The following is a 12,950-nucleotide window of genomic DNA, read 5'->3' as shown; positions in this document are numbered from 1 at the left end:
CTCTCTTTTTTCCCCTTGAAGTGATGAGCAATAAGCATTTCCTAAGTGCAGATACTCAACTAATTGGGAATTAAAATCAGAAAAATAACGTCAACTAAATATAGACTTAAAGCAGCCTGCTCTCAGGTATCTATTTTTTTTAAGATCTTGGACTGACACTTTGAATTTTTTTGGTGCACGTTTACCAGGCACTCTTATTTGGACAACTTACGTAAAGAATACATGGAGGAGAAATTAACTTCTTTGGTACTGGATGTAATTTAATTAAGTGGTGTTGTCTATTTATTTATTCATTAGAAACCCTGATGATTCATAGAGTATCCTGAGTTGGAAAGGAGCCATGAGGATCACTGAGTCCAATTCCTGCGTCTTCTCCCGTTTGCTAATTTTGTAGCTTTGGTTGCAGTAAATGTTTGATACATTTGACATTGCACCTGATTTTTATTATTACTGCAAAGCCTAGTATGCTGTTGCATGAGCAAGAGTCTTAGTTAACATTTTATTTATGCTGATATTAAATAAGCCCTTAGCTTCTTTACTTGTAAATGGGGAAAGAAAAACAATGTTGTGACTTAATTGTGCCACAATTCTAAGTAAAAAAAAAAATTTGTCCCTATAGGAGGTGATTTTGTTTGCTACAGATTTCTACACTCAAAGCAAGTAGAAGGGAAGACCATTATTTTATGGGCATCTTTTCATTAGGGGCTAATGGATGACTTATTTGTAAAAATGTAGTGGATTGGATGTAGGGGAGTGATTATCTTTTGCTTCAAAAGATAAAATGCTCCTTTGCTATTTATCACTTACTGTGTGGTGTGCTGATTTTAGTTTCTAAATCATATTATCTGGGATAATGAGTTTATCAAGTAGTTTACCATCAGAGTGCCATACAGGGCTGAAGCAGAAGCTTTATGTGAGAATAACCTATGCATTTTGCCAGTGGAGGTGTCAGTAACTTAGAAGGAGCAGTAGGGCTGCACCTGACTGGTACATGGGCTTTTAAAGATTATGAATCATATATTATGAGTAACACTGGAGTGCTCCTGAGCCAGTCAGCCTAAAAGTACAGCTAGATCTAGCAAACATTGTAGCGCCTCTCAGGAAACGTTCAATGACATAGCCTTGAAATGCAAATTTTAGGCAATGCACAAGGGGTGCAGTGCTGTAAGCATCTCTGTTCCCTCTGCCATTGGTTATTCACTACTACAAGATTGTATGATGTTATTATTTGTGACAAGGTCGTGCCTAGGGGCTTTATTCCTCTAACCTGACTTTGAGCATTTACAGCAGGTGCATAAACTGGGACCTGAAGGCTCACTTTGAAGTCAATGGAGAGAGAAATGCATTCTTCGAAGCCATTTATCCTCCTCCATTGAATATAAAAGGAGCCGGGGCTAACCAGCCTCCTACCCTCCTACCCTCCTACCGTCAGCATTCCATACCATGTGACATCATGCTCACCATGAAAGGGGGCCAGTCGGGCAGGGGCGGGTTTGGCGGTGGCTCCCGGGGCAGGCTGAGGGTCAGGTTGGTAGCATGGTGCTGGGATTGGTAAATTGCTTTCTGTTATCACCTGTTGTGAATATCCGTTATCAGTGCTGTTGTTGATTGTTTCCTTCTGCCTTGCAATCCCAGTAACCTGCCCTTACCCCAACCCACGGGGCTTTGCCGTTGTTTTTCCATTCTCCTCCCCATCCTGCTGGGGGAGGGGTGAGCAAGTGGCCATGTGCTGCTCAGCTGGGGCCGGGGCTGAACCATGTTAATGCTTCAAACCAGGAGTACTCATGGTGATGGACTTGAATGAAGAGGTTGTTTCACACACAAGGGTACAAAAGGTGCTTTCATAAGGGCCTTAACTTGCTTACAGATCATCTTGGATGTGTGAGTTGAACTGGTTTGTTCTGTCATTTGCAGAGAAAAATGTAGTTGCCTCTGTTCTCTTCTTAGTCTACCGAAATCCTTTGTCTACACTGTACTTCAGCATGTCCACCACAGTCTGTGGCTGGCAGTTACAAGATTTGGACTAGTGTTAAAACTGCTCACCAAAACCAAACCTTAAACTGGTATTGTGAACGCACTCGTGTGCTTTGATACTGCTTTGTTTTAGAAGGTTCTTCACAGGAGCTCTGCTCTCTCCCTGTCTAGGAAGCACTGCAGAAAATTCGTCAGAAGAACACAATGAGACGTGAAGTGACCGTTGAGTTGAGTAGCCAGGGATTCTGGAAGACAGGGATACGCTCTGATGTCTGCCAGGTGACTAAACCACAGAGATGTCTGATGTATTTTCTTTCTTGATAGCTGCCGTTTACCTCTGGCAAGGGTTTGCGATTCTAGGCTGAAGAACCAAATGGAAATGAATACTTTACTTCAATAAGATCTGTTAATTTAGGGAACTGTTCTAGTGTCCTGTCCACCCCCTCCACACACAATAAAAGTTATTTTCAAATTTTTGTTTTATTGCCACTGGTTCATAAGCACAAGGAAGAGGGAGTAGGAATGGTCAGCTTGAGGCTGGAGGTTAGCCAAATGTTGTGTCTAGTGTGGAACTCCAAGGGCTTCTTCGTCCATCAATTGGATTGGTTTTAGATATTTTTATTTTAATATCTTTTTCTATTTTGATATTTTTAACAAATAATTTTACAGTGAAGCACAAAGGAATATCTTTTTACTTAGGGGAAAAAAAAAAACCCACCACAGCTAACTTTTGGATTAAAACAGGTGACCCATAGGAACATATCTTTCAGACACTCTTTCATATGCATGACATCTCCAAGGTACAGATCTCTGCCAGATCCTAGTCTGAAGCAGTTGACAGCCACTGGCTTTGATATGATAAAAATCAGTGCAATTTTTATATAATATTGTATTAGTAAAATTCAAGTAGTTATAACAGCCAAATACCTAAACTAGAGGTATACTTGCATTGTTTTTTAGCTGTTGTTTGGGAGATGTTATTTAAGAATTAAATGCTTACAATTTAATATTAACTTAATGGTATGAAATATAAGGTTTGGGGATTGCTAGACCAAGGTATAGTTAGAAATCCTACTGTTATCTTGGAAGTCTGGTAAGGCCAAAGGGGAAATTCGAACAGGAGAGAAATGCTAATAACTAAAATTACCTTTCTTCTGTCTGAAACATTTCTTGTGATTCTACTGTTGCTTCTGAAGTCGAAGAAAGAGAATAGTGGAACAGTATCTTCTCACATAGCCGAGGAAAATTACAACCCTTTTCTAATTTTTTGTTGTGTACTGTATCTGGTTTTTTACAGGTTAAGTAAACTGCAAATTTCTAATTTAGGAGCTTTGAAACAGTTCTGTGTTATAATATTTTCTGTGATTCATCTTTTAAGGTCTTCTTGGATATTCATGTTACGTTTTGTTGTTGAAGGACAGCAAAACACCAAAGAACAATGAAAGTAAAGCTATTTCATGTTTTTGTGCCCATCTGCAGCCATAATATCTAAGTCAGCCAGTTATGGTATGAAGGTTCTTTGATTTGATTTCTTTGAGAGGCCAAGAGTAGGCAAACTGTGCATCTGTAACATGAAAGATTGCTGCTGTTGCTACATGCTTTTTCCAGATTAAAGACGACTAAAACTAAATACACATAAATCAACTCTGTGGGCAGAGCTGAAGTGCAATGATTTAAAATTAAAAGTATTGCTCTTTAGAAGATTGAAAGTCTTTTAAGTCACTCTGATTGTTTATAGTTGCTCTAAGTTCCATGTAGCAGTAGTAACACTGGTCTTTGCAGACTCAGAAATGAACTGCTTGGAGGGGGAGGAAAAAGGGTGAGTGAAATGTTCCGAAAATGTAAAACTGCTCTGTTCTGCCTGGCTCAGTTGAAGTTATCGAGTAGATGAAGTGTGCTACTTGGCCACCAAACTACGCAGCACTTACTGTGCAGTCTGGCAGGATGGGGCCACGCTGCGTACATGCCACCCCCCTCATACACCCATTGTTGTCTGTATTGTTGCTGGTGTGCCCACAACAGCTGTGTTTAGTGTTCAGGGTGAGGAGAGAAATGATGTGTTTCAAAATATTTCAGCTTACCTGGTTCTTAGTAGCTTCAGGTCAGGAGCATCTGCCAGCCTGGGGGATGGTGGCACTAGCTGGGAGCACCTGTGACATTCCCTGCCTTGCCATGCCAGCTGCAGTGAGAAAAGAATTTGCATCATAGTTAAAATCATATATATTTAAAAACAGAAGCAGAAGTTACTTGTATGTTTATAACCACATGCAAGTACCAGGATTATGGGATGACTCCTGTGGCCATGTGGTTTCAGGAGATTTTTTTTTTTAATCACTAGCCATTCTTTAGCCTAGTACAATTTTTAAAATATATATTTGGTTTTCTTACAAAGAGATTAATACATAAAACATCAGAAACATCAAATAGCTATAATCCAACATGATGCACATTAATTGAATCAATCAAGTATTTAGTGCCATGAAAGCAGCACTTTGTCAATATAACTGCAAGAGTCAAATTAAAGGCTTTCTGTGTGCTCCTAGGGAGATGTCAATTCTTCGTTCACTGCGCCACAGCTGATAAAAATCTAAAACTTTATATTTTAGTCCTCAAACTTATGGCCACATGTATTATAAAGAATATTAAACCTTGCTTGAGGGACTCCACACAGCCCCTAGTGCACCCCTCTAGCCCCCTGGGCATGGGGAAGAGAATGGAAAAAAACTTGTGGGTTGAGATAAAGACAATTTAATAGGATGACAAAGGAAGAGAATAATAATAACAATGATAATATAACAAGTGATGCACAAATACAATTGCTCACCATATGTGGAAGGAAAAAAAATTAAATCCGATGCCCAGTCTGTTTCTGAGCAGTCAGTCTGCCTCCTGGCTCACTTCCGCAGTTACATCCAGAGCACGATGTTCTACGGCAGGGACTATCCCTTTGGCCAGCCTGGGCCAGCTGTCCTGGCTGTGCTCTCCCAGCTTCTTGTGCACCTGGCAGGGTGGGGGAAGCTGAAAAGTCCTTGGCTTAGTGTAGACGCTACAACTACCTAGCAACAACTAAAACCATCAGTGTGTTATCAACATTATTCTCATCCTAAATCCAAAACACAGTGCTATACCAGCTACTAGAGCTAATTTCCTTTCTATTTCAGCCAAAACTAGAACAGCACCACATCTACATGTCTTTAAATACCTCCAGGGATGGTGACTCAGCCTCTTCCCTGGGCAACCTGTTCCAATGCTTGATAACCCTTTCAGTGAAGAAATTTTTCCTAATAGCCAATCTAAAATGTATTTATTGTTAGAAATGGTGTGGCCAGCAGGACTAGGGAAGTTATCATCATCCTGTACTCAGCACTGATGAGGCTGCATCTTGAGTACTGTGTTCAGTTTTGGGCCCCTCACTACAAGAAAGACCTTGAGGTGCTGGAGCGTGTCCAAAGAGGGGCAATGAAGCTGGTGAAGGGTCTAGAGAAACAGGTCTTATGAGGGGTGGCTGAGGGAACTCGGATTGTTTAGCCTGGAGAAAGGGAGGCTGAGGGGAGACCTTATGGCTCTTTACAGGTACGTTAGAGGAGGTTATAGCCAGGTGGGTGTTGGTCTCTTCTCCCAAGTAACAGGAGATAAGGCAAGAAGAAATGACCTCAAGTTGTGCCAGGGGAGGTTTAGACTGGATATGGGGAAAACTTTTTTCACCTTAAGGGCTCTCAATCATTGGAACAGGCTGCCCAGGGAAGCGGTAGAGTCACCATCCCTGGAGATATTTAAAAGATGCATAGATGTTGTGCTTAGGGACATGGTTTAGTGGACTTGGCAGTGCTAGGTTTACGGTTGGACTTGATGATCTTAAGGATTTTCTCCAGCCTAAACAATTCGATGATTACCTTCCAGCTATGTGTTCAGTTCTCAAGAATTTTGCAGTCTTTTACTGATACAGGAAGTACTGCCATTGGTTATTCTTAACTTCTCAATCTTATAGCATTCTCCAGTTTGTATTTTCTGCTGGTCTTTCTTTAATCACATGCAGAAATCCATAACATCATTTATTCCATAAATTATTCATCATTTGCTTTGTATGCTTGTTTTTCTTGCATCTCTCCACACTATGCACTTATCTTCTGTAATCCTACGCATTCCTCTTTCTGAAATTAATGGTGATAAGATTTTGATTCCCTGAAAACACGTCATTCTTTCGAATATATTCATGTCATGTCACTCATAGGAATGATTAGAAGAGCTGAAATTTTATTTGTGTCTCAAAAAAGGTCATGTGCGTAAAATTCTTTAAATAGTGATATTTCTCCTGTAGCTCTTACTTTCACTCTCATACACCATTTTTGATGTTGATATACTTTCTCTGCTACAGTACTGATAAACTGTACTACTTGCTTATTTCAGCCCAGATCCATCCAAAGTCAACATTAGTGTAGAATTCCTGCTTTACAACACTGAAAGAGGGAGACTTTTGTTGTCACAACAGAGTTAGTTAAATTTTTATTGAAGTTTTCCCCAAGAGGAAAACATTATCTGTTTCCTAGATGATCAAACAGTAACATTTCTGATATTTTTTTAGCACATTAAGCCAGCAACTGCCAGACAACAGCATTTCAAAAAGCCCTTAATTCTTCCTCACAAGGAAATGAAGCAAGTCACTAATAACTGTGCTTGAAAATCAAGTAGCTACTGTTATTTGGTGAAAGCTGGTTAAAGTAATATAAAGTGCTTCTTCCCTAATGTTATGAGGCAGAGGGAAAATGGTCTTTCTTAATCTTTGGTACTAACCTAAAACTATAGGATGTTAATGAGAAGGTACAAACATATTGCATTGTATTCAGTCACAGTTTATTGACATTTGATGTTAGTGATGACCAGACATTTTTTGTAACCTCATTCAACATATTAATAAGTAGAAGACTGGGTTTATGTATTTATTCATTTAGTCTGGGTGGGGCTGTGTCCCCACTGTGATGATGCAGATGGACAAATCTGATTAAGTGTTCTGATGATGAAGGTTGGGAAACCATGATTATTTTTTTCTCATTTAAACCAAAACAGTAAAACTCAGTGTTGTGACAAATAGAAAATGTTTGTATTTATAGTCAGCCAAGTAGTCTGTACACTGAAGTTAAATACTTTTCCTTATTGCAATTGTGTTTTAGCATGCAATGATGCTTCCTGTCCTCACCCACCATGTCCGCTACCATCAGTGTCTGATGCATTTGGACAAATTGATAGGCTACACTTTTCAAGATAGATGCTTGCTGCAGGTAAGATACAAAAAAATAAACTACTTTTTGGTTTGTCTTCCTAATATTATTGAGTTTATCAATAATCCCGCCTGCTGTACAAACTTGAGAAATGCACTGCATTGCCACAGCTTGGACATACTTGATTACTTGCACTGCAGATCTTTCAAAAGTTTCAGTTATCCCAAGAGACTTCTCAATAGAGACATCTGTTGTGCAGGTAGGCATACACCTACCTTTGCTCTCATGATAAATCTGGATTTACTTGTAATGTGTGGAAAGACAAAAATATGCTTCCTGAAAAGTCTGTCAGGTACATTGCTCATTATTTCTGCATAAGTTCTTTTTTAGATATTTGTGAAGAATATGATGCTATTCTGCAGATCAGCGTACGTGCCTTGCTTCTTCCTTTTATAGTCTGTTGTTCTAAAAAAGAATAACTTGAACATTGCCATTTTATTTTGCATTTATAGCTAGTGAAAAGGAATTTGCAAACTATGTTCAGCTCTTGGTTTCCACAAGTACATGATGAAAGCTTTGCATTTACAAACAAGGGCAGGGACTGGAGGGGAGAATTTACTTGTTTTAAATGCATCCATGTCGCATGACCAGTCCTTTATGTAAGTGCATATTTGGAATTGATCAGCTCCAGAAGACTGACTCCTGGCATGGTGGCCCCTTTCCCCTTATATTTTTTTCTGAAGTTACTGAAGGGAAATGGAAACTTCTGTTCAGGATTTCCCCCCTGAAATAAGCATCATGTCTCTCCACTGACTGGAGCTGAGAAAGGCAAATTTTTTCTAAGTTCAAAACATGCAGTTTCTGTATGCGTATGGAGGCTTTACTCCCAAACTACTTGAAGCAGAGGCTTACGGAGAAATCTTTTATCATAGCTTCTCTATTTTCTAGAAGTTGGTTTCCAGGGCTTGTCCTACTGAAAGTTACATTGAACACTGGGCATCTTGTGGGATTTGGTTGTTTGCAGACTGCCTTAGTTTTATTTAATAAAAAGGATAAAAATGCAGTGATGGAAGTCTTCAAAATGTTGAGACCAAACACAGAAACCAAAAAGCAAATCGCAATTGAAAAGGGAAGAAAGCATAAAATCAAATGTGTTAGCCTTAGTCAAATTAATGTTTAGTTATAACAAAAGTACTTTTAAATGCTTGATCCTTATTCAAATTCATTTAAAGCCTACAAATTTTTTCCAAAAAGGGAAGAGCTTTTTAAAAATGTATACAGTACCGGTCACCTACTTAAGCATAGGCAATGCTAGATGTATAGTTTTGTATTGATTTTTACCTGTTTCATCATGATGTATTCTTCTTAAAGTACAGACTGGGCAAGAAAGATTACAGTAATTTAACTATTCAGAGAAGTTGTAATGTGTCATCCAGTTCAGATAGAGCAGATATTGAGAATGCACAATCATGACAAGCTTATTAATATTAGCAAGGAATTAAAAAGGACTTGGTGTTCTTACTGTTGATTAAATATAATTTTACTCTCTAAAATAATTAAAATAGTCTTTGGAAAGCCGCAGGCAATGTGTGAATGAACTACTGGAATGTCTTTGCTCACAGTCTGCAGCACCAGTCCTCCAAGTGTTTCAGAACTAACTTTCTGCAGTTTAAATTTGCTAATGTGTCTCTTGGTTTATATACAAGGTGTGTGTACACATGCAATTATATGTGCATAGTATTTTTAGGTGTGTACGTGTAAAGTAAGAGAAAATGCATGAGTTTGCAGGATGAAGTCATAATAGTAGTCATTCTATTCACCACCATTTTTGTAGTGGTGATGTCAGCAGCAAAGTAATCTTTTGATAATGCTAGATGATACAAATTTAAAACAGAAGACCAATCCTGCTGTTGCTGTTCACTTATGGTTGAAGAGTGGCCTTGTGTAGTCGTGACAGAAAGAGTTGTTCTGAGAATAACCATGCCAGAGATAATATACTTGTTTGTTGTTTGGCTTTTTGAAGTAGGAAAGTTTTATAGATACTTAAATAACCTAAATCAAATACGTGAATGGTTGAGAAATTCTTGTGGTTGTTCATATTTTTAATATGATTATTTATGCTGCAATTTTAGAGTGAATATATGTTTAAATAAGCAAATGTATTGAAATCAGGTCAGCAAAGTTTGTAAGCAAAACTCTTGGAGAAAATCGACAGTTCATGTTTTTTCTCTTCTAAACTAATTTTTCTTTAAAGAAAAAAAATGTTGAAAGTTAATTAGTTAAATTGATGATTGGGCATAAATGTTGCTTCTTTCTGACATTTGAAGTAGTACATCCTGCATTTAAATTGCTGGAACCAAGCTACTAATTGACAACATCATTTTGTAGCCTTTCTTCAAACTAAAAAATAACAATTATTAGCTACTAGTCCAAGATTATTTTTTTTTACATTTGCAAAAATACATCTAAGCCTTTTTTTTTTCCTGTATGTGCTACATTATAGCTTGCCATGACTCATCCAAGCCATCACTTAAACTTTGGAATGAATCCGGATCATGCTAGAAATTCCTTATCCAACTGTGGGATTCGACAGCCAAAGTATGGAGATAGAAAAGTTCACCATATGCACATGAGGAAAAAAGGTATGCTGTTACGCCGCTACTGTTATTCTCTCACCTCACACTTAATCAGTAAGAATTTTTTTGTCTGTTATTATTTTGTTGGCCATTGTTCTTCTGAGAGATCCCTTCAGTGGATTTCGGTGGTTATACACAGACACCAGTGAGATCTTTCTAAAAGACTGGATTTTTCAAGTTAGTCAACAAGTAGAGCTCAGAAAAAGCAAGGATGATAAATCGGAGGATGTATTTTCTTTAATTTTTGACAAGTATTGTTTTCTTAATTTGCTGCTCAATGTGGTGAGCAAACTGGAGGATATTTTGTAAAAATGTCTTAAAGTGAAAAAGTGGTCTGTCTGCTGCAGAATATTCCTTACCCCTTAAAAGTATATTCAGCTGTAATGAAGTAAATTGTTCATTGTTTATGTAATGTTTGGAATGTCTTTCTCACGCAAAGGTGGTATTTTTATCTGGTGCTCTGAATGCAAAAATACAATAATATTGTAATGGGGCTGCAGTCAGGCAGAGAGCATCTGTAAGGATTATACTTGCTGTAAGTAAACCCTGTAAATAACAGGATGATCTTGTGTGCAGCAATTAAAGTAACATTTTGAATAATTTTTTTCTAAGCCTATTCAAATTGAATGAGTGGTTGTTTATTTAATAGTGCATTGTTTATATTTCTAGGGATAAACACCCTGATAAATATTATGTCCCGTTTGGGACAGGATGATCCAGCTCCTTCCAGGTAATGAAAATAATTGTTTGCAAGTAGGGAAGCTGTTGCAGAGGGAGATGTTTGATAGAAACACCCAACTTACTGTCAGCAACAGCTTTGGCGTATAGTTGAAATGAAAAGTCCTTTTGAATTGACTTTAATATTATGAAGATGTGCTGAACCTTCATTAGCCGTGACATAGTAAATGTTTGGTCATGCCTGCAGAAAATTCCTGAGGAAGGTTTTAACAGATAATTCTATCATCTTTGTTTATCCTTGAAATGAGGAGGACTAAAAGGCTACCTTTTTGCTCTCTGCAGACTGAAAAATGAGATTTGTTGTTACTGCTATCATTGCTATAAATTGAATTCTCCATCATGTTTCCTCACAGTAGTACCTTCCTGGCATGGCACCTTGTTAACACGAGCGTGATACTGAACGTGGGCTTCTTTGATTTACTGGTCCAATTTAAAGACATATGTAAAAAACATTAATGTTGTAATGTAATAATCCTTAAATGACCACTAAGAATTCTATATAAATAAATGTTTAAGATGTGGTTTATAGCCACAAGCACCATATTTAGCCAAAGTGAATAAACAAAGCTTATAGGGCTCATGCAAGAAGCAATGCATGTGAAATTTCCTAAATGTGTGAACTAGAGGGCAGAGTGTATTTTAATTAGTGCAATAACTGGGCCTCTTAAGAGTCATCATTTTGGAGGAAGCTCGGGAATGGGAGAAGGTGAGTTCTGAATAAATTGTTGTTGCAGTGTTCCCCAAATGCTGTTTCAGCTTAGACCATGCCTCTCTTTGAAGAGTCAGCCTCAAGCTTATTTTGGCCCTCTTAAGATAATGTGAGATAAGGCTAAATTGCATTAATTCTCACAAAATAATACACAAATATAAAATCCCTCTTCTGAGATCTGTGTCTTCCACTGTACTGCTAAACAGAGGAGTTGTAGTTTTGCTCACGCTTTGTTTTACACAGTAGAGGCACTTGTATTCTTACAGCCCATAACAAAGGCCTGCTATTTCAGTAATTAGACGAACTATATAATTTTGGGGGAGTGCAAATTACAATAAAAGCTGTCAAACACTTGAAGGATCTTCTGGATTAAAAAAAAAATAATCCTGTGGCAATGGCCTTGATTCTAGTACAATCGTGCGCGAAGTCAAAATGGTGCTACTTATGCTTTGATAATGTAGAGCAGAAATTTGTATATATTTGAAGACAAACTCAGGTTCTTTTTCAGCTGCTGTGTCCTGTTAGTCCTTTGTTATATAAGCAGGCAGAGAGTTTGGAGGAAAGGAACCTTTATGCAAAACAAAGGAAAATCAGGAGCAGTGATAGAAGAAAAGGAAAACACAGGAAATACAAGACTACTAGCTTAATGGCATCTTTGAATGCATCTTCTTGTACAGCCATTTTTTCCTTTGAGTTCAAAGAAAGTTACAGAAAACAGGGCACTTAAAGGTGCTATGAAAAATGAAAATACTTTCTCCTTTATAGCTGTGCCATACCAACAAATCTGTTGCACAGTCATCGCACCCTGCAGGTGTTGACGTTAATAACGTGCATTTCCGTAGTTGCATGCACAAGACTGAAGGCAGGCTGCTTGTTTCAATCACCTGGTGCCCTCTGATGGTCAAAGAAACCCGACCTCAGTGCCAATCAGTGGAACTGTTTCCTTTCTCTATTTGTTAAGCTCTGACCATAGCTCAGAATGGAACATAGGAGAATTTCAAAGGCGGTGGTGTCAGTCCTGAGTTTCAAGATTCATGTAGCTGTTACTCTGGTTTGGAAAGGATTGTAACCCAGAGAGCGTGGGGGAGGCTGCAAGAATGTCTATCATGGCTGATAAGCACTTAGCTCTGATTTATTCTTTTTTAGTTGTATTGTGTAAATAACTATCATGTGTTACTTAGCTGATAGTAAACCTTAAAATGCCTTTTTCAGGATTAACCACAACGAGCGTTTAGAATTTCTGGGAGATGCTGTGGTGGAGTTCTTAACGAGGTAAATGGGGAATTCTTGAACAGTCCTCACCTTTGTATGTTATTGTCATACTGTTGGGCTTATTAAGCTTTGCAGTGTCTACTTTATGACTGTGTATGTTTGCAGTCCCATCTGATACTTAGAGCTGCACATCTGCATACAGCTGTCTTGAAAATTCCTTCAGTGCTGATGATACAACAAGGAAGATGACAAAATGAAAAACTAGACTTTGTTTCATGGAGTGCAGTTTTAAGTTGGTTGGAGTTAGAGATTATTCAGCTATAGACAAGTTGAACTTTGTACCCTTTTTTTTAAAAAAATCCGTACTTTTCTTAGCATGCCTTTTTGTTTCTATGGGTTTTTTTTCTCTAGTTAATAGAATCATAGAATGGTTTGGGTTGGAAGGGACCTTAAAGATCATCTAGT

At 38.1% G+C, this 12,950-nt stretch overlaps 1 protein-coding gene across 4 annotated transcripts in view; it reads left to right on the top strand.

The window, feature by feature from the left end:
- DROSHA (drosha ribonuclease III) overlaps positions 1-12,950 on the top strand; it is an 81,198-nt gene that overhangs the window by 35,069 nt on the left and 33,179 nt on the right. For all 4 annotated transcript variants that reach the window (XR_008575697.1, XM_054815089.1, XM_054815087.1 and 1 more), the window contains 5 exons: positions 2,146-2,253; positions 7,143-7,250; positions 9,694-9,832; positions 10,496-10,556; positions 12,486-12,545. Coding sequence is in view for 3 of the 4 variants with exons in the window: in XM_054815089.1 (XP_054671064.1) it covers positions 2,146-2,253; positions 7,143-7,250; positions 9,694-9,832; positions 10,496-10,556; positions 12,486-12,545 (476 nt within the window). In the remaining variant the exon portion in view is untranslated. The remainder of the gene's footprint in view (positions 1-2,145; positions 2,254-7,142; positions 7,251-9,693; positions 9,833-10,495; positions 10,557-12,485; positions 12,546-12,950) is intronic.

This window comes from Grus americana, chromosome 2 (genome assembly GCF_028858705.1).
Source record: "Grus americana isolate bGruAme1 chromosome 2, bGruAme1.mat, whole genome shotgun sequence".
NCBI lineage: Eukaryota > Metazoa > Chordata > Aves > Gruiformes > Gruidae > Grus > Grus americana.
This window is presented reverse-complemented; position numbering and strand designations above follow the sequence as displayed.